The sequence below is a fragment of the Diceros bicornis genome, chromosome 30 (genome assembly GCF_020826845.1).
Source record: "Diceros bicornis minor isolate mBicDic1 chromosome 30, mDicBic1.mat.cur, whole genome shotgun sequence".
Lineage (NCBI taxonomy): Eukaryota > Metazoa > Chordata > Mammalia > Perissodactyla > Rhinocerotidae > Diceros > Diceros bicornis.
The window spans coordinates 8,181,472-8,207,913 of record NC_080769.1 but is presented as its reverse complement, the minus strand read 5'-3'; the positions used below and the strand labels follow the sequence as shown (position 1 = coordinate 8,207,913).

General features: G+C 61.1%; 2 protein-coding genes across 3 annotated transcripts in view; one reads left to right on the top strand and one right to left on the bottom strand.

Annotated features, from left to right (window-relative positions):
• The window catches only part of DOCK6 (dedicator of cytokinesis 6), a 40,958-nt gene extending 15,162 nt beyond the window's left edge, over nt 1-25,796 (bottom strand). Inside the window, exons 1-26 of one of the 2 annotated variants that reach the window (XM_058525666.1) lie at nt 25,735-25,796; nt 20,234-20,321; nt 19,443-19,618; nt 19,140-19,208; nt 18,746-18,875; nt 17,756-17,968; nt 16,404-16,489; nt 15,343-15,409; nt 15,091-15,240; nt 14,118-14,198; nt 13,848-14,001; nt 13,246-13,373; nt 13,036-13,129; nt 12,514-12,676; nt 9,525-9,642; nt 9,381-9,451; nt 9,118-9,256; nt 8,929-9,030; nt 8,163-8,249; nt 7,639-7,870; nt 7,220-7,381; nt 6,372-6,535; nt 5,317-5,421; nt 3,467-3,559; nt 3,105-3,200; nt 2,049-2,189 (exon numbers count right to left, since the gene is read on the bottom strand). In XM_058525666.1, coding sequence (XP_058381649.1) covers nt 2,049-2,189; nt 3,105-3,200; nt 3,467-3,559; nt 5,317-5,421; nt 6,372-6,535; nt 7,220-7,381; nt 7,639-7,870; nt 8,163-8,249; nt 8,929-9,030; nt 9,118-9,256; nt 9,381-9,451; nt 9,525-9,642; nt 12,514-12,676; nt 13,036-13,129; nt 13,246-13,373; nt 13,848-14,001; nt 14,118-14,198; nt 15,091-15,240; nt 15,343-15,409; nt 16,404-16,489; nt 17,756-17,968; nt 18,746-18,875; nt 19,140-19,208; nt 19,443-19,618; nt 20,234-20,321; nt 25,735-25,778 — 3,153 coding nt within the window. In that variant the 5' untranslated portion in view covers nt 25,779-25,796. The remainder of the gene's footprint in view (nt 1-2,048; nt 2,190-3,104; nt 3,201-3,466; nt 3,560-5,316; nt 5,422-6,371; nt 6,536-7,219; nt 7,382-7,638; nt 7,871-8,162; nt 8,250-8,928; nt 9,031-9,117; nt 9,257-9,380; nt 9,452-9,524; nt 9,643-12,513; nt 12,677-13,035; nt 13,130-13,245; nt 13,374-13,847; nt 14,002-14,117; nt 14,199-15,090; nt 15,241-15,342; nt 15,410-16,403; nt 16,490-17,755; nt 17,969-18,745; nt 18,876-19,139; nt 19,209-19,442; nt 19,619-20,233; nt 20,322-25,734) is intronic. The other variant, XM_058525667.1, reaches the window with a different exon arrangement.
• ANGPTL8 (angiopoietin like 8) lies at nt 10,779-12,159 on the top strand. Its single transcript, XM_058525408.1, has 4 exons — nt 10,779-11,075; nt 11,261-11,422; nt 11,932-12,041; nt 12,132-12,159. The coding sequence occupies exons 1-4, from the start codon at nt 10,779-10,781 to the stop codon at nt 12,157-12,159; spliced, it is 597 nt and encodes a 198-aa protein (XP_058381391.1).
• Nucleotides 25,797-26,442: the final 646 nt, after the last annotated feature.

The window sequence follows — 26,442 nt, the reverse complement described above, 5'->3', positions numbered from 1 at the left end:
TGTTCCCAATGCCTGATGTGGCGGGCACCATGGTGAAGCGCGATGGCCAAGCCCACAACACTTATCCTCAGAAATAAACTTTGGTCACATTTAAACCATCTGTGATTATGCTCAAGCAAATTAACCCCTGCCCCAACTGATACGCCCTCCGCAATCTTTAATGAGCATCTACTATGTGACAAGCCCTGTGAACAAGGCAGACGCAGTCCCTGCTGCTTGTCCAGCTCACAGTCTCATGTGGGGGGAGATAAACAATAAACAAAAGAATTCCAGATAGTTCTACGTGTTTTTAAGACAACAGAACAGCGTGCTGTTTTGAGAGAAGCCCAAAGGATGAGAAAGAGCCGAGGGGAGAAAGGCATTCCAAGCAGAGGGAACAGTATGTGCAAAGGCCCTGGGGCAGGATGTGCCCGGCAAGTGCGAGGAACAGCAAGGAGACTGCTATGGCTTCGAGGCCCAGCTGGGACTCGTTCTCCCCTCGTGCTCTCGTGAGCCACTCCGTGGCCTCGCAAGTCAGCCTCAGTGGCCCTCAGTTCCCTGTGACCCAGATAAAGAAAATATAAAACCTGCCGAAGCTGAGTCCTTGTGGGGCAGAGACTGGGTCTGCCTTGTGCACGGAGCCTGATACAGTCAGTGCTCGATAAGTGTCAAGCGATGGAATGAAACAGCTGTAGCCCGTCACCAATGCCCCACTAGCAGCTGCGACAATGCTGCTTCTCAGGGGCGTGTTCGAGCCCTTCCTCGGGTGGTTTCCTGACAATCTGGGTCAGCCCTGGGAACATCAGCCCTTGGAGAGGCTCCAGCGAAACAAGGTCGAGACCTTTGAGACCAGTCCAGAGGTTGCGGGAGATTGCACAAGAGCCAGCTGCGGCCAGACCAGTGTTTCGAAAATCTAGAAAGTTCCCATCAAACCCAGATGTACCATTTCTCTTTAAAAATCAGACATTCCGGCCCCCGCTAATAGGCACACGCCTTCTGATCCACCATAAGCCCCACTCTCCCAGCTGAAGCTGGTGGCTTGAGTTCAAATACCCATTCTTCCCAGCTGCGTGGTATCAAGTTGTTACTCAGTCATTCTCTGCCTCAGTTTCTCCATCAGTCAACTGGAGATAACAATAATGTTAACTTCACGGGGTTGTTGGGAGGATTTAATGATGTGATCTAGGGCCGGCCCCGTGGCTTAGCGGTTAAGTGCGAACGCTCCACTACTGGCAGCCCGGGTTCGGATCCCAGGTGCACACTGATGCACCGCTTCTCTGGCCATGCTGAGGCCGCGTCCCACGTACAGCAACTAGAGGGATGTGCAGCTATGACATACAACTATCTACTGGGGCTTTGGGGGAAAAAATAAATAAATAAAATTATTAAAATATTAAAAAAAATGATGTGATCTATCTAAAGTGTTTAGACACACAGTAAGTGCTTAATAAATGCTGAATATTATTACTATTATCATTATTATTATTGCCTGCCTAGCTCCTATGGGCACTGGAACCAGTGATCCAGAACCTGAACAATCATCAAGATCTCCAAACAGCAACGTTCATTTATTGAGCACTTACTGTATACTGGCACCATAGGAAGGGGTAATTAATCTGTCCTGTCCCTTCCCTGCCCTCACCAACTCCCATTCCCGCCTCTGCTCACTCCACTCCAGCCATACTCATCTCCTCGTTGTTCCTCTAACAGCCCAGGAACAGTCCTGCCTCAGGGCCTTTGCATTTGTTGCTCCCCGCTGCCTGGACCGCTCTTCCCTCAGGCATCACATAAATCGCTCCCTCACCTCCTTCAAACCTCTCCCTAAAAGTCAGCCCCAGGAGGGTGAGGATTTTGGTCTCTTTTATTCACATTTGTGTCTCTAGCACCCAGCACAGGGCTGTGCACACAGTAGGTCCTCAAGAAATACATGCTGAAGGAACAGATCGATTCCGCAAACGGGACTCGTGGTCTCGCAGCCATGAGGCACAGGGAAGGACTGGCGCCCCCATCTGGCTGCCTCTATGTCTGCCCTCAAGCCCCGCCCCTCATGGAGGCCCCGCCCCCTTCACCTTGTGGCCCCGGGTGATGACCTCCAGGCCCACAGAGCCCGCTAGGGCCGCGATGTCGTCCAGGAAGCGCCCTGGGAAGCGCAACTTGCGGGGCGTGTCCAGCCGCTGGCCGAGGAGCAGGTGCAGCGTCATGCTCTTCACCTGGGGGCGGAGGGAGAGCCACGGGCAGGGCTTGAGGGGTGTGGGCGGCGGGGCCTGCAGAGAGGCGGGGCTTGAGGGGTGTGGGGGCGGGGCCTGCATAGGGGCGGGGCTTGAGGGGTGCGGGCGGAGGGGCCCGCATAGGGGCGGGGCCTGCATAGGGGCGGGGCTTGAGGGGTGTGGGCGGAGGGGGCCTGCAGAGGGGGCGGGGCTTGAGGGGGTGTGGGCGGTGGGGGGGCCCGCAGAGGGGCGGGGCTTCAGGGGCCGTGATTGGTGCTTTAGCAGCAAGGGAGGCGGGCATAAGGAGTCCTAGATGGAGCTTAAGCCTTGTAATTAAGGGCTGAGGGAGGGGCCTGAGGGATGTGGGCGGGGCTTGAGCGGGTCCCAGGCAGAGTGGAGGGTGGGAAGGCTGAGGGAGTGTGGGCAGGGCTAGAGCAGGTCTCCTGGGGCAAAGTCTGTGGGGAGGATGGAGGGTGGGGCTAGAGGGGCAACGTTGGGGGGAGTCCCAGCTGGCGCTTGAAGGCCCACCGGATTGCAGGGTGCTGTAGTCAGAAGGTGTTGTTCAAGGTACCTCTTAAAGAGTTTGGGGGGTATCTCAAGTCTATCAGTGTTTCCCTCTCTTTCTGGGGATATCTCTTGGCAGTGGGGGTTGGGGGGAGTCTCCTCGCTGGCTAGGGGTCTCACTGGCTAGGGGTCTCTCACTCCAGACAGTCTCATAGGGAAGGGGGGGTCTTCTCTGGGTGGAGGGGGTGTCTCTCTAGGGAGAGATCCCCTGAGGCATATCTTCCCTCTCTCTCTGTGGGGGTCTCTTAGGGCGATTTCTCGGGGGTCTTAGGTGCACTCTCAGGCAGTTCTCTCCCCAAGGAGAGGGGCCCCCTGGGGTTCCCCTGTTCTCCGGCGAGGAGAAGGGCATCTCACCATGAGCTGGAAGAAGAACCAGGCGTGTTGAAGGACAGCCTCGCGCACAGCACTTCCACTGACCACCCACTGGAGGGCCAGCTCCTCGTGAAGCAGCTGGGGGCAGGGGCAGGGGTCACAGAGAGCAGAGGAGCCCCCCCCCCATACCCCCTTCTGGAGGCCATGACAGGGGAGGAGGCAGCTGGAGGGCTCGGGGTTAGAGCAGCGGGAGGCCATGCAGGAGGAGACAGGGGGCAGAGAGAGCTGACGTGCCTTTTCCCCAGGCTCTCCAGAGCCTGCTGGGATCGGGGTGACCAGAGCTCTGGACCCCTCTGCTGGGGACCAGGCCAAAACTGCGCCACCCACCCCCTGCCTCCCGCTACCTTCTGCACAGTGGGTCTCGGCTGGGTGGCTGGTGGGACCGAGGAGGAGCCCTCGAGGTAGGAAGAGGTTCGGCTAGAGCAGCGGTCGATGGCCTATGACGGGATGGGATGAAGAGGATGTGATGGCGAGGGGGGTTAGTGTGGGAGCAGGCGGTGTGGACGAGGAGGAGAGACGGTTGGCACGGACAAATGAAAGAGGTGTCCGTGTGGATGGGCAGTGGGGCCATGGATGGAGGGAGCCGTGTTAATAAAAACAGAGGCGAGTGGGTGTGGATGGAGGACAGAATGGGACAGAGAAGATGGGAATAACAATGAAGACACAGTAAGGAGGTGACAAGCAGGGTGAACAGAAGAGGTGAGAATGTGGACGGGAGATGGCGAAGACAGAGAGGGGGATCAGAGGAGGTGAGAGTGAGTGTGGACGACGCAGGGGATGTGAGTGAGTGAGTGAGTGAGTTCAGGGGTGGACAGAGGAGGAACAGGGCACGGAGGTGGAGGAAGAGAGATAAGGACAGAGGAGGTGAGATGTGGATGAGAGGCAGCGAAACAGCTGAGAGCCCCGGGTTCCAGGCCCGGCCCCCTCCAGCCTTGCTCAGGGCCTTGCTGGGCCTCAGTGTCCCCATCTGTGAAATGGGTATGGTGGCTCAAGCTCCACTCTCCCCTCCTCCTTTGCTGGTCAGGAGGCGAGGCCGCTGACAGGGAGAGGAAGGCAGTGACGGAGTGGCCCCGAGACCTGCCCAGGCCCCTGTTTCGGCATGGGAGGGGCCCCCGGCTCCCACGGTCCCAGCCACACATGCTGGCTCCTCGGCCCGCACCAGATGGGCCATCCACTGCAAAGGCCAGCCTCAGTGCCACCTCCTGCCTGGAATGCCCTCCCACCACCTTGTCACCTCTTATGTGTTCTTCAAGGCCCAGTCCTGCTAAAAATGCTAGGGGGGGATGGCAGGGCCCACGAACCCAGATTCCCAGCAACCCCAGGAGAGGAGTGTCTGGAAGTCCCCCTGCCCGCGTGCTCAGAGCCACATGCGGTGCAGGCTGTCCGGGTGACACGTGCAGAACTGGGCCAGGGCCTGGTGCCGAGTGTGCAGAGAAACGAGCCCTGTGGCTTCCTCTTGCTGCCCAGAGGCCTGAGCTTTCGAGCACACCGTGCACTTACACACTCGTGCGTGTCTGATCCGTGTCTGTCTCCCCAACTAGCAGGCAGATCAGGGGCGAGGCTGGGCCGAAGACCTAGCCCCCCAACGACATCCTGCCTGCGATGCCCTGACTCCTTCCCAGGCCCGGGACTGCTGCGCTGAGCACTTTACTTCGAGTCTTTACTGCATCTGAAAACTCAGAGCCTGGGGCACAGGACTCGAACCCAGGCCAGTCTGAAGGCAATGCTCCTCCCCACACCAGGTGCCTGGGAGGGGACAGAACAAAGGGAGCTGCCCACAGGGGTCCCTCTCTGCCTGAAACAGGATGGGGGAGCCCAGAGGTTCAGTTCCACCCCTTGGCACCATTTGAGTTGCTCTGTCAAGGGGACAGTGAGTGCATTAAAGAAAGAGATGAGGCCATGCAGGGCAGTGAGGTTATAGTGGCTGGATTTGCATATTATTTGCATGCTACTTGCATACCACCCCTGTCTCTTCTGTCTCTGCCTGAGGCTGTGGTCTGTGTGGCAGCAAAAGGCGGGTTAAGATGATCCTGTGATGCCTACAGCACTGACTCCACAGCCCCAAACAAAGGCAGGAGGGGTCTGCCGCCTCGTTCAGACAGCCCTCCTAGGTTAGTCGGTTACAGTCAGGAAGTGGGCAGGAGCTCATGCTGAGGTGGGATCACACGCGAGCAGGGGCAGGTAGGGAGGGCACCTGTCTGGGGTCGGCCCCGCAATAAGGAGGTGCTCGTCGCAGCACAGCCTTGCTGCCTCCTGGAGCATAAGCAGAATTCACCCAGGAGTGTGAGCGGTCGATACCCTGGAGATACATGGGTAAGAGGGAGGAGCCATGGGCAGAGGGCGGGGAAACCAGCGTGAAACACCAAGTGTGGTCACTGCCCGGGACCATACGTGTGCCTGCATGGGCACCCATACACAACCCTGAAAATGTGTGTGCAAATATGTGCATGTGTATATGCAACCGTGTATGTATGTGCATGGAGTGTGCACATACATGCACCTGTCTACATACGTGCATGGAGTCATGCATATATGCCCCCGTGTGCGTATGTGCTTGGAGTACACACATATATGCCGTGTGCGTATGTGCTTGGAGTGCACGCATATATGCCCCCATGTGCGTATGTGCACAGAGTGCATGCGTATATGCACCCATGTACGTATGTGCACGGAGTATATGCGTATAAGCACTGTGTCTGTGTGTGCATGGAGTGTATGTCCCGTGTCTGTGTGTGCATGGAGCGCATGCATATATGCCCCTGTGTCTGTGTGTGCATGGAGTGCACACGTATATGCCGTGTCTGTGTGTGCATGGAGTGCAGGCGTATATGCCCCCATGTACGTACGTGCATGGGATCCACACGTATATGCCCCCGTGACTTACGTGCATGGGGTCCACATGTATATGCCCCCATGTACATATGTGCATGGGGTACACATGTATATGCCCCTCTGTACGTACGTGCATGGGGTACACACGAATGCGCACCTGCTGCACTATGCACACACAGCTCTTTTTCAACCAGGCCCAGCTCCAGCCACCCCTCCCTGGTCAGCCTGGGAGCATGCAGCCCAGAGCAGAGTCCAAGTCACAGCCCCCACCTGTGACAGCCCCGCTCCCCAGAGTCAAGCTTCGTCCGTACTGTGTTTCTGTTGCGTACTGTCCTCTGTCAACACCGAGATCCTTCACCAGCCCGCCTGGCAGCCACGGCCTGTGGGGCTGGAGATGCCAGGGCCCCCTCGCCCTACCTTGCTGGCCAGGATGCGTGAGACCTCATCGTCCACAGAGCCAGGGCCCACGGCCAGGTCAGGATTGCTGCTGCTGATGCTCTTGGAGCGGGCCAGGTAGAGGCTGGCAGGGCGGCCAGGGCCACGGGCCAGTGTGGCAGGCTGCACCGTCACCGGAGGGGCCCCTGAGGATGGAGGGAATGTGGTCAGCCACCCGCCCACCTGCCCTGATGACCCTCTGCCCCTTCCCAGTGAGCCATGTTCCTTCTCTGAGTCTCCAGGTTCCTCATCTGTGAAATGCGTGTGATAGTGACTGCTCCCTCATAGAGATTTGGGGAGACTGAAAACCACTGAGAACAGTGCCTGGCACACAGTAAGTATGCAGAGAGGTTATTATAAATTATTGAGCGAACGAAAAACAAAATCCAACTTTATTGAGTGCTCACTATACCAAGCATTTTACACGGATTACTACGTCCTTTACTATTACCAGCACCCCAAGTAGGGAGGTACCATTATTATCCTTGTTTCACAAACGGAAAACGGGCCCAGAGAGGTGAAGTCACTTGCCCAGGGTCATGGAGCTTGTAGGAGGCAGAGCTGGGATGCAAACTCAGGCAGCCCAGCTTGAGTCCCTGCTTCAAGCTACTAAAGATGCTGATTGGCTGGCTGAATCACCCGCCAGTCAAGCACACTGACCACACCCCTAGGATGGGGCAAAAGCGAGCAAAACGTTCTCTCTCTCTCTCGCAAACCAGCCAAGGCCTGTGCGGCCTCAGGGCCTTTGCACATGCTATTCCCTTTGATTAACATGAGTATTCCCTTTGACACATATTTCCCGTCCCCCAGGATCTCCCACCAACACTCACCACCCGGGAGGCTGGGCTCCGTGCCAGGCAGTCGGAAGGCGTAGTGAACATAGGCAGCCAGCACTGGGCAATGACCACGGGCATCTTGGGCAGCTTCCAGGCTCCGGTGGACAAGGCTGACCACGTGGGCCATTGCTTCAAAAGCCCCACGACCTAGGTTTACTGCCGGGCAGAGCAGAAGTCAAGGTCCAGGGCCCAGGGCCTCCTAACTCCCCAAGGAAGAGACTTTAGGGTTCAAGGGGTCATATGGCCACAAAAGGTCACAGAGGACCCGCTCTGGGCCCAGGAGGGTGGGGGCCATTTTCCAGATGGGGAAACTGAGGCAGAGAGATAATTGGGCTACAGGTGGTCACCCAGGAACAGACTGAGGAGCCATTTTCCAGATGGGGAAACTGAGGTCTGAGGCCGTGCCTGCTCACCTATCTGGCCGCCGATGATCGGAGGCCGCACGATGAGATGCGCGAGCTTGTCCAGCACGTGGTGGGAGAAGGCGACCAGGGGCTCGGGGCTGGCGAGGCGCAGCGCGGCCAGGCTGGCCCGCAGCTCCTGCTCCACGGTGGCCTCGCTCAGCACGGTGTCCTTGAGCCGGAAGGGGAAGGCCCCCTCCTCCAGAACGTGCACCAGAGTGAAGAACTTGTCCAGCTGGGGGTCCTGGAGGGGACCGGGGGTGAGCGGGGCGTGCCAGGGCCTCTGGCCCAGGAAGGCCTTGGGGGACTGGTTGAGGGGCAAGGGACGAACACGAGGAGGAGAGACCACGCAGGGGGCCAAAGCCCCAGCTGGGGTGGTCACTGGCACAGCCACCCCGCCTGAGTCAGCAGCCTCCCCGGGAGCCCAGCACAGCTGACCCAAGTCATGTCCACGGCCCGAGGCCAGCCTCCCTGGTCAGTGGGAACGGCTGCCCGACCCCAGGGCCGGACTCCGGGGTCCCTGCCCCACTCCCTACCTGGGGGTGCACGGAGGACACAGCCGTGAGCTCCACGCTGAACACGCCCTTGTGCCCATCCACCCAGCGCATGCCCGGGAGCGCCACCTGCGGGAGGGACGCACTGGCTGGGTGCTGGCCGGCCCTCCCCCAGCGATGGGGTGACCGATCACCCAGCCGTTGCGACACGGTGGCCTGAGCACGGCCCCACTTGGGGGGGCAGCTGGGCACCCTAGCCCCAGCCCAGCCCAGGGGAGGGGGGGGCAGACGGGAGAGGGTGCTCTGGCGGGGGGGGGTGCACTGGGCAGGCTGGACGCCCGGCATGCTAATGGGGAACGGAGACCAGAGACCCAGGGTGAATGGTCCTGGGTCAGGAAACAGCCTAATGGGAGGCCCCGGGGAATTAATGAACAGCTCAAGAGTGAGAAGGAGGGTGACAGGGCATGAACAGGGGTGATCAGCCCCAGAAGTACTCTGGGGGGCAGGCAGGGCTGCTCTGCTAGTGGAGGCCTGAGCCAGAGGCCAGGGGAGTCCTAGTGGTGGGAGGTGATGGGGCAGGGCTGGTGGGGACAGGGAGGGACACACGGGGGCAGTGGGACACACAGGGGCGATAAGAGGGGGTGATGAGGCAGCCATGGGCCCTGGAGACCCTAACGGAGGACAGCAAGGCCCCCGGGGGCGTTGATGGGAAGGAAGGCGGGGCCCTGAATGGGGGACCACAGGGCAGAAGCGTCGAGAGCACGCATGGGCGCACAGGGCAATGGGAGGCAGGGGCCAGGGCACTCACGTCCGGTGTGAGCACGGAGTAGCTGGGCGGCGGCTGGTCCACGGACACCGGGAGGCAGAAGGGGCCAGTCCTCAGGCGGCCGTGCTGCAGCAGCGGGATCCACTGGGGAGAGGCGGCGGGTCAGGTGGGGGGCCGGGCAGGGCCCGGGGGGCGGGGGGGGGGGGGTGCGGGCCGGCGCGGGGCGCTCACAGTGAAGCCCACGGGCGTCTCCAGGGCCGTGCCCGGCCGGGGCTGGCAGCTGACGTGGAAGAAGGTGAAGAGCAGGTGGTGGTTCTCGGTGACGCAGGCCGGCAGCCGCACCTTGAACTCCTCGTAGAACTCGGGGGACCTGGCGGGGCCGGGCGGGTTCTGCTGGGGGCTCCCCCGGCTGCCCCGCCCCCTCTGCCACCCCGCCGGCTCTCTCCCCGCCCCCCCGCCCCCCATCGGCGCCCCGGGGCCCCCACCCCGCGTACTTGTTGTGGTAGACCACCGGGGTGAAGGCCTCGCGGGTGAACTCACTGCAGCTGGACTTGCCAAAGATGACCTGAGGGAGCGGGGCCGTGAGGGGCCTCCCAGGGACACACCCCCCCCCCCCCCCCCCGGGCACAGCCACTGACCGGCAGGGCCTGGCTGGGGTCCTCGCCCGCCATGTACTGGACTCGCACGGCGAGGTTGCGCACGGAGCCCTGGCGGCTGCTGAAGTTGAGGCAGTGCGGGTACACGAACAGCAGGTTCCTGCGGGCACGGGGGCGGCAGAGGCACAGGAGAGCTGGCCGGGGACACGGGGAACAGCAGCCATGCGGCTGGGGCATTGAGGCCGGGTGAGGGGCGACGATGGGCACCGGGCAGGAGATGTGAGTGGTGGAGAGTGGGAACACAAAGGGACTTTGGGGGCAGCAAGTGGGGACGGTGAGGTGGAGGGCCGGGGTTCCAGGAAGGTGGTCCAGGCAGCCAGCGGTCGGTCCGGCCCGAGCCCCACCGTGGCTGGCCCGCCCCTCACCCGGCTCGCGGCCTGATCCCTCTTCCCCCAGGAGAGGCCACTGGGGTGATGTGGCCTGACTCTCCGGTGGGGAAACTGAGGCCAGACTCGGAGGCAGGGGCTGGGCTGCAGCCAGAGTTCTGTCTCCTTCCCCCAGGGGTAACTCTGTGCCAGCCCCAACCTCCTGCTGGGCCTCAGTTTCCCTATCTGTATAACGGGGGCATTGAGCCTCCCCATTGGGCCTTCATAACAATACCAGTGACAGTAAACAATAATGACAATAGATGCACCAAACACTAATGTGGCACCTACTGTGTGCAGACTCTGTTTTAAGCGCTCAGCACAAAACAACTCATTTATTTCTCACAAGTGGCCTGCGAGGCGGGACTAACATCACCCCCATTTGACAGGCGGGGAAACTGAGGCACTGGCCCACAGTCATCTGGGGAGCAAAATGGCAGTTAGCATTGATCCGGGACACGGGTGGGTCCTGGAGTCAGGCCGTGTGGCCTTGGGGGTCTGTGCTACCTGCACCCGCTCCCCCAGCTCTCGACTGGGCCAACAGAGACGGGCCACAGGCCTGTGGGAGCAGATGAGACCAGCTACAGGTATGGCGGCTGGAACAGCTCTGGGCAAACCATGTGGAAACCGAGGCTCAGAGCCTGTCCCGTCCCAGTGCCCCCAGCCCACACTTGGCCCTGAGCCCCAGCCAGCGTGATCCCAGCGTGGCCCAACCGGACATTCGCCTGATGCAACTGTCTCGCCACCTCCAGGCCCTTGCATAACACGGGACACCTGGCTGTCCCGTTAACAATTGACCAGGGGCTGCGGGGTGTGGGGGCATAAAAGGCGGTGGCAGTGGCACTGCGGCCGCACTCCTAGGCCCTCGGCCATGCCCGTGCTTGTGCTGTGCCTGCTGTGCGCCCTGGCGACGGTGGCCCGGCCCGTCTCTGCGGCTCCTGTGGGTGGCCAGGAGCTGGCGCAACAGGAGGAGCTGATCCTGCTCTCCCATGGGGCCCTGCAGCTGGGCCAGGCCCTCAACAGCGTGTACAGGACCACAGAGACACAGCTGAAGGAGGCCGGGCACAGTGTGGGCCTCTATGGCGGAGCACTAGGGCTCCTGGGGCAGGAGGTCAGCCGGGGCCGGGATGTGGCCCAGGAGCTACGTGGAAGCCTGTTGGAGTTGCAGGTGGGCACCGCAGTTGGGGCATTGCGGGGTGGGTAGGAGTCTGTGGTGGAGTTATGTCTCGGGTGATCAACTGTCTGGATTCGCCCAGGACTGAGAGGGTTCAATGTTACAGGGCTTTCAGTGTTAAAATCAGGCAAATAAAGACAAGTAGGTCATTCTACTAATGCCCATTATCTATTCATCAGATGGAAGAGGATGCTCTGCAGCTCCAAGCAGAGGCCACAGCCCAGGAGCTGGGGGAGGCAGCCCAGGGACAGCAGGAGCTGTGGGAGAGCCTGCGGCGGCTAGAAGCCCGGCTGAGGGGCGCTCGGCTGGGCCACGCCCGCCAAGAATTGGAGGCCTTAAAGGTACGGGGCTCCCAGCCCCAGGGGAGTCAAGACCCTGATTCCCAGCCAGAACTCACTTCTGAACCTTGAGTCCCAGAGACCCCCCCCCCAGGTCAGCCTTCCAGCACCACGGCCCACCCACGTCCCTTCCCATGCCTCAGTTTCCCCATTTGCACAGAAAGGCAACAACTGATGTCTCAGAACAGAACCAGGGACTCAGTGCAGACAAAATACTCAGCATGGGGCAGGATGCATGCAGTTAGTTACTCAATAAACGCACACTACTAGAGTAACTAGTAACATTTCTTGAACACCCAATACACACCCAACACACGATAATCCATATCGTGCTCATAACAAGCCCGTGAAGCCAGTCCTATGTCACCCCCACTTTATAGACGGGAAAGCTAAGGCCAGAGAGTGGCAGTGACTTGCTGGGTCACAGAGATGTAATCGGGGGAGGGGGGCCGGGCACAGTCCGGGGATGGGCGGTGAGGTGGCCCCCAGCTAAGGTTTCTGTGACCCCCCAGGCCCACACTGACAAGCAGAGCCACATCATGTGGGTCCTCACGGGCCACGTACAGCGGCAGAGGCAGAAGATGGCAGCCCAGGAGCGCTGGCTGCGACAGATCCAGAAGAGGTGAGCCTGGCGGGGGCTGGGTGTGCCAGGGGCACAGGGGAATGGGATGGGGGCCCCTGTGCCTCGGCTGAGCCTCGTCTCCCCCCCCAGACTCCACACAGCGGCGCTCCCGGCCTGAGCCTGCCAGGGTGGACCTGAGGACCAGTTACGCGCTGAGGATGCTTCCACACCCCACGCAGCCCCTGCACGGGGAGGAGCTGCCTGGCCGCTGGGGTCAGCCAGGGCCCTGGACCCCACTTCCAGCCACGGAGCAGAGACGGAAGCAGGCGGGGACACAGGCAGAGGACGTGCCCTGTCGACGGGGGATGGAGGAAGACCACGTACCCCTTCTTGTCTGTCTACATACGCATTAAAGCAGAGAAGCGGGATCACGCCCTGGGTGTGTGTGTGTGTCTGGGAGAAAGGGGACCTCACTCCGCACTATGCCCGCATGACCCCCATTCCAGGGCCCGGCCGGCCCCTGAGGCCATACCTGTAGCTGGTGTGCGGGGCGTAGACCTCTCGGGCGGGGAACTCCAGGATCTCCTTGGTGGGCCGGCCCCTGGGGTCCGGGTAGGGCTTGACATGAAGCAGCTCCGGGGAGAGGCAGAAGTGGGGGTTCTCGGGGGCCGGGGAGATGTCGATCTTGAGCTGGGCTGGGGAGGGGCAGCTGGTTTGCACCTGCCTAGGAGCCTCCGGGCTGGGCCCCACCCTCTCTGGCCTCAGGGTCAGGGGTCTGACTCTCCCACGATGCTCTCTGGTGGCTGACATTTGATCAGCTCTGCCCTAGGACCCATGTCCCCACTGCCACCACGTCCCCCATTTGACCCACCATCTGTCTTATTTATTCTGCTTCTCGTCTGTGGCTCCCATTAAAGATCCAGCCCCTGAAGTTAAGGCTTTGTCTCTCACGGTCACCACTGGGTCCCCAGGGCCCGGCACAGCAGGTGCTCAGGCTGGGTTTGTTGAGTGACTGCATGAGTGACACGTCTCCTTTACGGGGTGAGCCACGCACCGGTCACGGGCCGTAGGCGCCGCAGTAGAGAAGATGGGCGTCGCATGTCAGCTAGGAACTTGAAGAGGTCCTCGTCGCTGAGCCGCTCAGCCTCCTGCACCAGACCCGCCCCGTGAGCCGGGGCTGAGGGGCTGGGGGTCCCCGGGGCCTGCGTGGCCACAGAGGGGTCATGGGGGGAGTCCCTGGGCGCCCTTCCCCAGGCCACGACACCTGCTTAAAGAAGTTGGTGACCGTCAGAGTGGCCGGGCGGAAGCCGGAGAAGCTGCAGGCGTCGTCCCCGCTACTCGTCCTGTCCTGGGGCCCCCGACGGCGGCGGTCAGTCCAGGCGGGTCGGCGCTCTAGGGAAGGCGAGGACAGCGATGGAGGGAACAGAGATGAGAGAGAGGCGGGGAGGGAGGGTCCGCGCTCTAGGGAAGGCGGGGACAGCGATGGAGGGAACAGAGATGAGAAAAGCAGGGACCCCGCCTGTACCGACTCTGACCAGCAGAGGTCGCTGCGTCCTCTCCCGTCACCCGCCCTGTGGCCCCGCCCCTCCCGGCGGCCCCGCCCCTCCCCTCCCCCGGCGGCCCCGCCCCGGCCCCCCCTCCCGTCAGCCCTGCCCCTCCTCCGGCCCGGCAGCCCCGCCCCTGGCCCGGCGGCCCCTCCCCTCCCGTCGGCTCTGCCCTCCTGGCCCGACGGACACGCACCTCCCGGTGGCCCCGCCCCCGACCCATCAGCCCTTCCCCTCCTGCCGGCCCCGCCCCTGGCCCGACGGCCCTCCCCTCCCCCGGCGGCCCCGCCCCTCCCCTCGCCCGGCGGCCCCGCCCCCTCACCGCCCTCCGAGTCCGAGTCGCGGTCGGGCTGCCCCGCGCTGCTCACGATGTTGGCCAAGTGCACGGCCGTCCAGGCGAAGGGCATGCGGTAGCGGCCCAGGCGGGTGCAGAACTGCTCGGCCGCCAGGCGCAGCTTCTCCAGCTTCTCTTTGTTCTGTGGGGAGACCCCCCCCCAGACCCCCGCAAACTCAGCGCCCCAGGCCTGCTGAATCCAGGCTCCGCCCGGCCGGGTGGCCCCTTCCCCGCCCGCTCCAGCCTCCTGGCGCCTACCTTGGCCGTGTCCACCTCCTTCATCACCATGTAGGGCTCGCAGCACTCGCTGATGTCCCCCTGCTGTAGCACCTTCTCCAGCTGCGGGGCAGGCAGGCCCAGTGAGGCGCTGCGGGCACCCCAGCTCCCACCCTCCCCCCACCTCCTAGACAGACACTCGATCCACCTAGGGGCCCCCTCCAACACCTCCCATGGCTCCCACTGTCCTCAGGATTGAGCGCCAGCAGTCGGCTTGCCCAGCTAGGTGCCCCCGCCCCACCCTCTGAACCCACCCCAAACCCAAGGCTCCATATTTCCCCTACGTTTACTATTTCCTTTGTTAGTTATCAACAGAGGCCACTCTGAACACGGCTCTGGGCCACTAGGCCTAGACTCCAATCCTGACCACTCGGGGGCTGCAGGATCCCGAGCAGGTCCCTCACTCATCCTGTGCCTCAGTTTTTCCATCTGTAAAATGGGGGCCAGGGCAAGCCCCACCTCCCAGGGCTGCTGTGAGGACTAAAGGCAGAAATCCCCATGAAGCCTGACTGACTAGCAGTGCCTGCCTGGACGTGCTCAATTAGTGTCACTAGTGTCACCTAATTGAGTGTTTTGGGAAAGGAAATTCGAGCTCACTCCTGGGAACAGAAAATCCCAAACGAATGTGCCAACTAGGTCTTCCCTAATAAACTGAAACACTCTCAACTTAAAAAAACATTTTAAACGTCTGTCTTTAAATGTGCCAGGATGCCATTTCTCCTCAGGTGGCCCACACATGGGTCTCGGCTCAGCTGTCACCTCTCCTTGGAAGCCCTCCGTGATTTCTCCCCACCTGAGCTGGATCAGGAGCCTCCTCCGGGCTCAGAGCTGCCTGTGCTTTCCCCACAACAGCCCTGATCCCCCTCCTTGGTGACACACTGTCCTCTAGCACGAGAGCAGGGACCGCACCTGTGGCATCTGCCATGATCACCCCCTGCCCAGCCCCAGTAGGCACCTTGATGACCAGGAAGATGTCGGGCGAGGGATAAGTCACAGAGAAGATAGCGGAGCGGGCCAGGGTGGAGATGGCGGGGTGGGTGCCGTGGGCCCGCAGCAGCCCCTTCATGGAGTCCGAGTTGAGGTCGAAGTAGAAGTTCTCTGAGATCTGGGGGCATGAGAGGCAGCTGGGCCACCACTTCCAGGAAGGCCTGCCACCCTGAGACAAGGAGGAGGTGGCAGTGGGGAAGGGGAAGAAAGGGGCTCCTACCTTCTTTCTCTCCCGCACATCGTACAGGGCCAAGATGCCAAAGATGGGCTCAATTTCGATCTCAAACCTGTGGGTGAACGGGGGCTCTGGCAGAGGCTGTGCCGTCCACACCCCCCACTCCCTCGAGGCCCAGCCTAGCCTTGGTGCATCGTGGGGGGGGTCATCTGATTCCCCAGTGGGCCACACGAAACCACCACTTAAGGGCTTGCAAGAAAGGTTTGTCCCATTTTGCAAAAGGTAAGTCACTCACGCAGAGCCACGCCAACCAGGGCCCTTGTTCAGTTGGGATGGAATTTGAGGCTCCCCATTGCCCTGAGAACAAAACCCTGTGTGGCCCGGCCCTGCCCACCCCTTGGCCTCATTTTCCTGTCTCCTGATGTCCCCACCTAGAGAGCCCTGTGTGGTCATCCCACGGTTCCATGTCCTGTATACAGTTGGCGCTCAATGAGTGTTTGTTGAATGACTGGATGAGCCTACAAAGCCGTTTCCCAAGCAGCGTGCTTGGGTGAGCCCGGGGCCTCCCTTTCCTGCCCATGTCCAGGCAGGAACCGGGGTGGGAGGGGCAGGGCCGGGCTCCGGTCCAAGGCCACATCCTGTCGGCTCCATTCCCACGCACTTCTGGCTGCTCCCAGAGGCCGGTGTGGAGGGGGCCGTGGGTGGCTGGAAGCCAGGCCCAGGGTCACCAGCGCCCCCTCCAGCCCGGGTCCCCACAGCACAGCGAATGCCGGCCTCCGGCCTCCCAAGTTGTGTGATCTTGGGCACCATGACGTCACCACTGTGTGCCTCAGTTTCCCCACCTGCGCCCGCTTCACAAGGTTGTGGGGAAGCTGAGGTTTAATATACGTGAGGGGCTGAGAACAGGGCCTGGCGCTTAACGACTGGCGGCTTGGAATAATGAAAAAGGAAGTCTCATTTTCTGGCCTAAATGCCCCAGGCGGCCTCGTGGGTCTCAGGGCCGCACACCGTAATGGCATGGCCTGTGTGAGCGCCAAGTGTGCGCCACACCATCACCCACGTGGTCCCCTCGCGTGTCTGAAGGGAGGGTGGGTCAGCACACTCACTTAAGCGACAGACACTTGACCAGGATCCTCTGTCCGAAGTGCTCCCGGGGCGGCTCCGGGTGGCTGCAGCGTTCCACGGCCTCGTCCTGCCAAGAGCCGAGGGGGCAGCTGGGACACATCCTCCCAGAAGAGCCTGGAAGGCACAGCCTGAGACCGGCTCTACCCCAGGCCTGACTAAATGTCTTGCAGTCCCTTGCCTCTGAGCCTTTGCACATGCTGTTCCCCCTGCCTGGAATGCCCTTTGCCCCCTGTCCTCCTTGTCTGGTGACACCTGCTCACTGTCAGGTCGTGGCTTAGCCAGCACTTCCTCCAGGAAGCCTTCCTGACCCCTGAGGCCCAGGCAGGCACCTCGTCTGGGTGCCCACAAGGCCCTGTCACAATGGGCCCCGTGGCTGGACACTGAGGGCCGAGGAAGGGACCACTGCCACACCTCACCTGGCACTACCCTGGGTTGTAATTTCCCAGTAGGACGGTCTCTCCTACACTAGACTGAAGTCTGAGAACAGGGACTGGTCTCTCTTTTTCACACCTGTATCCCCAGTGCCTGCCATACAGTAGGCACCCAAACACGTTGGTTGAATAAATACAGAGGTATACAGTAGGTACCTACTAAAAGTTGGTTAGCTAAACATAGATGTATACAGAAAGCATTCAATTAATGCTGATTGGACATACATAGGGATATACACTAGACACCCAATCAGTACTGATTAAATAAAAATAGGAGTATATAGTAAGCACTCAGTAAATGGCTGAATGAAAACATAGGCATACACACTAGGTACCCAATAAAAGTTGGTCGGATAAATATAGGCATATATAGTAGGTGCTCAATAAATATTAGTTGCTTAAATGCTGTTTGATTAAATAGAGGACTATACAGTAGGCATACAATTAATATTGATTAAATAAATATAGGAGTATATAGTAGGTGCCCAATAAATGCTGGCTGGATAAATATAGGGGTATATATTAGGTTTTCCAATAAAAGCCATTGAATAAAAATACAGAGTATATACTAGGTGCCCACTAAATGTTGATTAGATAAATATAGGCATATATAGTTGGTGCTCAGTAAATGTTGATTGATTTAAAAATTCTGTTTGAGTAAAGAGAACACTATACAGTAGGCATACAATAAGTACTGGTTGAAGAAATACAGGGATATATAGTAAGTGTCCAATAAATGCTGGTTGGATAAATAGAGTATATAGTAGGCATCCAATAAAAGCCACTGAATAAAAATAGAGTATACAATAGGTGCCCAATAAATGTCGGTGGGATAATGTATAGGGACACAAGTCAGCTAGACGGGTACTGGCCTCCGAGCCCGTGCGGGCGCGGTCACCCACCTCCTCGGGCGCGGGGTAGAGGGCGAGCAGCGCCCGGGGCCGGTTCTGCCTCCGCAGGGTCTCATTGCGCCGGTCCACGTCCTCCGGGGCCGCGCGCTCCAGCAGCGAGGGCAACAGCGAGTCGGCTGCCAGGTTCCTCAGGTCGAAGATGCCAGAGGCACCGCTGCTCCGCGGGGTGTCGTCTGGGGAGCCCGATGAGTGCCGGGGGTCCTCCTGGCAGCGCAGAACGGGCAAGCACTGAGCGCCAGCTGGATACACCTTCATCCCACTCAGGGGAGACTGTCCTCATGCCCATTCTACGGATGGGGAAGCTAAGGCCAGGGGTGGGATCACCACCCCAAGGGTCCCATGGGGGCCTTGCTGACCCTCTTTCTAGAAACTTCTGTCTGGGGAGCCCCCCTCCTTTATCCCTGTTCGGGGAGGCTAGTGTCCAGTTGTAGTTTTCACACGAGCCTCGTCTGGCCAATCAGAACACAACACGTGCTGGCCCCAGGGATTGGCTCTAACATCAGGACGTGCCTCTGCTGGGCCAATGAGAGCCTTCCCCGGGACTCTGCTCACTGTTGCTACGGGGAGGAGAGTTCTTCCCCTGGGCTGTCACCGGCCGAGGACCCTCTCTGACCCCCTGACTCAGCTGCCGTCAGAGCCAGGCTGCTCTGGTTCAAATCCCAGCTCTGCTCTGTGACCCCAGCTCTCTGACCACCACCCCCACCAAGGGCCTCAGTTTCCCCCTCTACATCTCAAAATAGTACCAAGTAGAAACAATAACAATAATTCTTGGGATGATTCTTGTTGGTATACAGTAGGCGCTCAATAAGTGTTGGCTGACAAAATACAAGCTCAAGACCCAGCAGGTCTTAACTTTTCACTCACACGAGGGATACATTTCCCTTTGGGCTGAAGGCTGTTTGGGTCATTTCCCTCATGTGTGACTGAGTATGGGGGCCACACGCATACCCCTGCGGCGACCCCCGCCCGGGGCCCCCTCACCGAGTCCTCCGCGCTGGACTTCTCGTCCCCAGAGGCGTCCTGCTCATAGACCTGGCGGGGGAGGCCCCTCTGCCGCTCTCGCTGCGTCTCGGTAGTGATGGGGCTGTAGGCCGCACTCAGGTGCTGGTACCTAGGAGGGGGCGGGGCTGGGTGGGTGGCAGGGATGAGGGCTCCCAGGGTCCCGGGTGTGCTCCCACACCCCCACGAGGCCCACGTGACGCGGGCAAGCCCATCCACCCTCCCTGCGCTTCACGGGAAAAGTCCGGCCGCCCGTGCAGCGACAGTGGGCGGATAAGCAGGGGGACCGGTCGCTGGGGACCACTTGGCTCTTCTGGGCTCAGACCCGGCCTCTTGGCCCTCTGTCCACCCCGAGCTGCCCCTGAGCCAGACCCACCTCCTGTGGGCGATAATCCAGTCTTCTGTGTACATCTCCACCGCGGCCCTCACCTGGGCATCCAGCTTTCTGCGCAAAATAAAGTCCGGGTAAACTGAGGCAGGGCCCGGTGTTACTCTTTCCAGGGGCCTGTGAGGTGGGGCCTGTTTCAGAGATGGAGGCTCAGAGAGGGAGGGTGCCCTGTCCAAGGTCACACAGCGGGCCAGGAGCTGACCTCGGGGCTGTGGGGGGCTTGATGGGAAAGGGGGTGCGGGGGGGGGGGGGCGCGCGGAGCCCGGCCAGGGAGGCGGGGGCCGGACCCACCCCTCCTCGGGGATCCCAGGCTCCGCGGTCCGGCATTCCCGGGGCTGCAGGAGCAGCTCCAGGTCGTCGGCCGGGAACTCCACCAGGTCGCGCAGGGGCCCGGGCTCGGCGTCGGGCGGCCGGCTCAGGAGCACATCCTCGAAGTCCAGGGGCTCAACGACTTCCGTCAGTGGGACCTGCGCGGGGCAGAGTGGCTGTGAGCCCGCCCGGGGCCGGGCGCGGGGCAGGGGGTGGGCGTGCGCCTGTGCTGTCCCGGGACTGCGGAGCGGTGGGAGCCATGGAGGGTGTTGGAGCGCGGAGGGGCGTGGAGCACACAACCTCAGGAGCGGTGGGAGCCATGGAGGGTGTTGGAGCGCGGAGGGGTGTGGAGCACACAACCTCAGCCGCGCCGCGCGCCCCTCTTTCCAGGCAGGAAGCCACACCCTGCGCCCGAGGGGCAGGGAACCAAGGGTGGAAGGAAAGGCACGTTGCCCGCGGAGAAGGAAGCGACAATCCTGAGGCCCCAGGCAAGCCGGCCCCGCCCCCTCCCACTGCAGCCAGAGGTCCTCCCATCCCCCAGCCTGCCCTCCCCGCATCCCCATCTGGGTGGTCCAGGCGGCGGGAGGTTGGGCCCGCCCCCGCCCCCCAGGACCACCCAGAGGGCTGCCGCCTCCCCCTCCAGGAAGCAGCTGCAGAGACCGGGAGGCAGGGATGGGGACAGCCCTGGAGCCAGGACGGGCCGCCGCGTCCCAGCAGGATGGGGCACTGGGAGGGGGTGGGAGGGAGTCCTGGGGGCGCCCCCAAACACTTACCCCCAGGGAGCTGCTGCAGCGCCTGCTGGACTGGGGGGAGCCACTGCGTTCCCGCGACACCTGTTTCCGCACCTCGGCGGCCACCGTCCTGGGGGCACAGGAAGGGGGCCATGGGGACACGGAAACCTGGGCCGTGGGGCTCTGAGAACCCGGGCTTCGGGGCCAGCAAATTCATTCTGCGAGAGGAAAACCCAGGCGGCGGGAAGAAAAAGCAGGCTGTGGGCCAAGAGAACTCAGGCTTCAGGATCCACAGATCTCAGCCTGGGGGACCCCCAGCTGTGACAGACACCTAGCCTCCAGGCCCCCCAGGCTGGGCCTGGGGACCTTCCGATCCCCTCCAAGCACAGATGGGGAAATAGGTCCCCCTTTTCCCTTCCCCCGGCCGCCGCCTGGGGTCTGAGTCCTGCTCTGCCGCGCCTGGCTTTCAGGTCTAGAGAGAGACACTCTGGTCCCCGGCCTCCCACCCTGGGGTCCCCCAAACACCCTGGCCCTGCCCCTGCACCCCATCCAGAACGTGTCCTCTGTCCCATGCTTGCTCTGGGGCCTCGGACAAGTCACTTCTGCCTGTGGACCTCAGTTTACCCATCTGTAGCTGCCTTGACCTCACCAGGCTGGTGCAGAGCTGAGCAGGGGCCTGGCATTCAGTGGGCACTCCACACATGCACCTTCTCGGGGAATCTGAGACGAGGCTGAGTGTACAGGAGGCCAGCACGACTCCTGAGCACACCCCGCAACCAAGGTCAGAGCTGTGGCCTTCCTGGGCCACTTGTATCTTCTTCGCTGGCCTTCAAAGTCAGGGAGGAGGAAGATGAAGGGGCAAGATCCACAGGGGAGGGGCCGGCACAGGAATCTGGGGCAGATCCAGGGATCCCTCAGGCCCTCAGCTCCTTCAGCTGAGCTTGCGTGGAGGGGAAGGAGACAAATCCACGCAGTAATCTGCGGGAAGAGTGTGCCAGACAGCGGGAACAGCAAGTGCAAAGGCCCTGAGGCTGGCGTCTGTGTTCTGAGCCTGGAGATCTCTGCTCCCAGTGGTCTCTCTGAAGGCAGGAGCTAGGACTATGTGGTCCCCACGGAGGCCTCAGCACCAGACCCCGTACACAGTGGGTGCTCAATAAATGTTTTTTTGATGGAACAAGTGAATCCCTCCCAATCTGCCTTCTGGTCCAACTTGCCTAAGTCCCCTGTGAGTCATAGGAGGCCCCAGATCTTTTAGCTGTGCAGCTTTGGGCAGGCGGAACACCCTTTCTGGGACTCAGTCCCTCTTAAAATCGAGACGGCAATTGCCTGGGCGTTCAGGCCTCACTCGCTCCCGCTTCCCACTTCCCTGTGTGCTTGGAAATTTCCACAATAAAAAGCTGTGCCCCCAAAGCGCTATGCTGGGGATCGCAAACCTGATGGGCCAGCAATGAGATGGATGCGTGCGGTGGGCCCAAGAGGGAGGTGGGGGAGACTGGGGCCCACTGGGAGCCTCGGTCCCGCCTGGAAGCCTCAGGATTCACATCCACGTGGGTAAAGCAAAACTTGACCGTGACCCCGGCCCCCTACAACGTGGGGGCCTCCAGTTTGAGACCCCAGCCTCCCTCCTTCTCTGTCCCGGTGTTCCATTTCTTTTCTCTGTCACCTGCCCCCGAGTCTTGTTTCTATCGGCTTGGGAGAGGGTGCGAGAGGGAGGAGCTTCTAGAAAATTCGAAGGGTGTTCAAAGTTGGAGATTTGTCCTCAGATGCCCAAAGTTGGGGCTGCCTCTGGAAGCCTGGACACACAGGGGCTGGGGGGTGATTTACGAATGATGCCGGGGGGGGTGGGGGGGGGACAGCGGACCCGGGTGCCAGCTGTTCTGCAGCTGCTGCCTCAGAGCAGGGAGGGGGAGGAGGGAGGGACGGGCCTCTGGTCTGGGGGGGGACGACACAGAAAGGCCGGGCCACAGTGCCAGGCCTCGGGACCAGTTAGAGTCCCAGGCTCTGACCCCGGAGCTGGGCAAGTGACAACCCTTCTTGGACCTCTGGGCTGGGGACAGTACCCAAGCCTTATTGAGCTGTTCTGAGGGCAGGGCCTGGCACACAGTAAGTGCTCAATTAAGGCTCGCTGTCACCACACTGCCTCCAAGAGGCTCCTGGGAAACTGGAATTCCTGGCCCTGCTTTTTACACCAAAGGGGAGTGAGGCTCAGAGAGGGGGTGCGAGCACCCAGGGTCACACAGCAGACACGGCGGGGCCCAGAATGGAACCCTGGGCGGCTGGAGGTCAAAGTCGTGCCCTTGGGCGTCAGGCATTTCATGCCGCCCAGGACGGGGGCTCCGGAACCGGCTTCTTCCCTGTCCACACTCATCCACACAGCGGCCCCATCCAGTCTCGGCGCTTCGACGCCATCCTAACGCTGACGAACCCTGGGGTCCGCCCCCAGCGCCACCCGCCTGCCTTCACGTGGGGCCGTGCACGCAGCTCGCCCGGAACCTGCCCTCCCTGCACCCGCCCTGCCTCACGAGGGGCTGCCCGCCCTCCTGCGAGCTCGGGCCCGCCCCGGGGCCTCCCCAGCTCCCCTCTCTTCCCCGCCCCACATCAGAGCCGCTTCAGATGCCCCCGACGGAGCACGTCTCACAAAGAGGCGAAATGTTGAGCTGAATGTAGTGGTTTCTCCTCGGAAGGGATCTCAGAATTATAATGAGGTGGCAGGTCATAGGTACCCATGAGAGAAATCCTCCAGAGGTGAAAAACTGACACTCAGAGGGGAGAGATGAAGCAGCGGCACCGTCGGGAATTCATGTGAGACCGTGGCCCTCACTCCAAGGCTGGCCAGATTAACAGAGGTCTACCCTCCCAGGGGAGGAGGAGGAGAAAGCCAGAAACAAGAATGACAGAAGCCTCAGATGCTGTGTGTGCCCACTTGTGCAAAAAGTGAGAGAAGAAAACGAATCCATATAAAACCCTGAAAAGATTCCTCTTCACACCCCAGCCTACCCCTCCGGGACTGGCAGAAAATTTGGAAGACAAATAACACGAGCACCAGCGAGGACACGGAGCAAGGGGAACTCTCATCCTTCAGAAAACCATGGGTAATCATCAAGTTGAAGATATGCCAATCCAACAATTCCACCGTGAGGAGTAGATAGTCAAGTGGAAACACGTGGCCGAGAATGTTCAAGGCAGCCCTGATTGCAACATGGCCATAGTGAAACAACTGGCACATTCCTTGCCTGAAGATGGGGAAACACACACAGGTGGCAGAATACTATACAGCAACGAAAAAGGATGAACCTGGCTACAGAGGAGCCCTCTCCCGACATGAGGGAGCTGGGCACACAGGACTCAACATCCCACCAGATTCTGTTTATAGAACATTCTAAACAGCCAAAACTAATGCACGGCGACTTGGATGGTGTAATGATCACGCCAGTGAGGAAGGGGGGTGGTCGCCATCAGCATGGCGATTCCGAGGGGCGGAACTAGGTGCAGATCGGGAGAGGCTGCTGGACTGGGGGAGGCCCGGGAAGGTGGAGACAGCCCGTCTCGACTGAAGTGCTTTATAATTATTCTTTAAACTTTGCGCTTTTCTCTAGGAGTGTGACACGTCATGGTTTTTAAAAGGTTTTAAAAACACGCTTGTGAATATAAGAGCAGGAAGAGGCACAGTTTCCGAGATTGTTCTGGGCTCTGAGGCCACATGCTCTTGCGCTCCCTTCCCCACAACAGACCCTCGAGAGGGACCCAAGAACTTTGCATCTCGGTTTCAATAGTTAAACCTATGTCAACAGGCCCTGGTGACAATTTAACAAGTGCCATCGCAGACGGGGACCAGCCTGCGATAAACACATTTCAGAGCTGGTCACGATCACCATTTATAGAGTATTTTATTTTAAATAGGACAAGTGGGAAAACAAACAAATTATATTACATCCAATAACATTTGTCCCTGTTATTTACATTCATAAGAATTTGTATTTTTAAGTTGTCCCCCTAAATCTTTGTTTTAAAAGAATTTGTTCAATGGTGGGGGGGAACTGTCTAATATTCAGGTTAATATGGCATTTGTGGGGTGAATGATGGATTGAATGAACGAGTAGATGAATACAGGCCCAGGTCTGAGCATACAGACACCTAGCAGTCCACTAGGCTGCTCTGGCTGGAAGCTTTGAGCCATTTGCTTGTGGTTCACTGGGGCCCCAGGATCTTTCTCTGCTCATCTTATCCTGTGCTCTGTAGCTTCTGTTCCCCAAGGTGGGACCCAGGACCCCTCTTTTTCACTTGAGTGGAAGCCAGGACCCAAGGACATAGGGACTGAGAGGCAAAGAAAGAGGCTCAGAGACGCCAAACGTCCAAGACAGAGACACAGAGATAACAGAACGTAAAAATTGCCCGACCACTATGCCCCAGACACCAGGCCATGTCCCTCCTCTGTTCAGACCTCTTCATGGCTCCACCTCACTCAGGGTCAAAGTTAAAGTCCTCCCTACAACCCACAAGGCCCTGCACCCTCTGCTCCCACTGTCCCCTCCCTGACTCTGCACCAGCCGGGCCAGTCTCCTCAGACAATCTGCCGACACACTATGCACGCTCCTGCCTCAGGGCCTTTGCACTTGCCCTTCTCTGTATTTGAACTGCTGTTCCCCCCATATGGACTCTCTCACCTCCTTCAGATCTTTGCTGAAATGTCACCTTCTCATCCAGGCCTCCCTGACCGACCTCCTGTATCTAAAACAATGCCCCTAACACATCACCACCATATAATCTACTTTATGGAGCTTCTCGTCTGTCTCTGCCGCTATATCTGTCCCCAAGGGGGGGACACTTTTCTTGTGTCTCCAGCAGGCCAGCTCTGGACCCTCAGGGCTGCTCTGCCACCTGGGGGTGGTCGGGACAGGTCCCCCAGTGGAGCGGACCCCTGAGTAGATTCGGACCCCGCTGTGGAGGCAGAGACCGGGATGGGGGGCGGCTGGTCGTCCCCAGGGCCGCCACCCCCTCCCCGGCCGAGTCTCTGAGTCTCTGAGTCTCCCGCGGCCACGGAGACGGATCCCCCGCGCCTGGCGCCGCGCGCCCCCGCCCGCCCCCCAGCCGGGCGCCCCAGCCCCCACTGCCCGCGCTCAGTCGCCCATCCGTCTCGGCCGCTGCGGGGAGCCGAGGCGGCCCGGGGGGCACGCACAGCCGTCCCCCGCGCCCCGAGCCGGCGAGAGCACGGGCGCCTCCCCGAGGGGGCACAGGCACCGTCCTGCCCCCGGACCCGGGCGCCCGAGCATCCCGCCCCACGCGCAGGGGATGCGGCGCGAAGGGCCCCCGACTCTCGGCACGGGGATGGGGGCGCCGGGCGCGCGCCCCCCGCTCTGCCCGCGCCGCCTCCTCCGGGAAGGCCCCCGGGCGCCGGGGGAGGGTCTCGGCCGCCATCGCGCCCGCAGCCCCGCCGCGCCCCCGCCCCGGCCCCGCGGGAGGATGCGGGGGGCGCCCGGCGGGGGGAGGCCCCGGGGCGGGGCGGGGGCGCGTGGGGGCGGCCCGGGGGCCCGGGGCCGCGCTACCTGTTGATCTTGTGCGCAAAGGCGCGGCGCTCGGCCGCCGCCATGGAGCCCCGCGCGTCCCCCGCCGCCGCCTCCCGGGTCTGGGCGGCCGGCCGGGGCGGGGCCGCGGCCGGAGGCGGGGCCCTTCCGGGTGTCCCGGGCCGCGCCGTGCTGCCCCTGCCGGCCGGAGGCGTCCCCAGCCGCCGGCGCGCCTCGGGGCTGGGCGGGAAACTGAGGCTCCGCGGGGGGCGGGGGAGGAGAGGCGCGGGGCCGGAGGCCGGGGGAGGCTCTTGACCATCACCGTCGTCGTCGTCGTCCGCATCACCTCCAGCTGCGCTAAGCTCGACCCTCAATTCACATGCGCGCAGGGAACTGGCATCTCTCCCATTTGACGGATGGGTAAACCGAGGCACAGGCGTCCGGGCGCTCGCCGGGCCTGAGTGATCACGGGGGTCCCCGAGCCTCCAGGGCATGCGCCCCAGTTCGGGGTGAGGGAGGAGGAAGGGTCCACCTGGGCTCTGAGGCACCCGGGAGAGGTGACTGAGGACCTGGTGGGGGGACCTGCGGGAGCCAGTCCGGGAGGCTGGACTGGCCGGGCCACCTCCACTGGAAGGAGGAGGTGGGGATGTCTTGGGTAATTTGTGGTCTCAAATCCGTTTCCAGTGGCCCCTCTCCCAGCCCTGCTGCAGCAGCCTTAGGGAATTCTCTGGCCCTCCCTCATCCTCTGGG

What these genes read in the sequence shown, in the direction of transcription:
- ANGPTL8 (XM_058525408.1), top strand. Translation starts at nt 10,779, where the DNA reads ATGCCCGTGCTTGTGCTGTGCCTGCTGTGCGCCCTGGCGACGGTGGCC. An exon ending in GAAGCCTGTTGGAGTTGCAG is followed by an intron (nt 11,076 to 11,260) that starts GTGGGCACCGCA and finishes TCTATTCATCAG; the next exon opens with ATGGAAGAGGATGCTCTGCA. An exon ending in AAGAATTGGAGGCCTTAAAG is followed by an intron (nt 11,423 to 11,931) that starts GTACGGGGCTCC and finishes GTGACCCCCCAG; the next exon opens with GCCCACACTGACAAGCAGAG.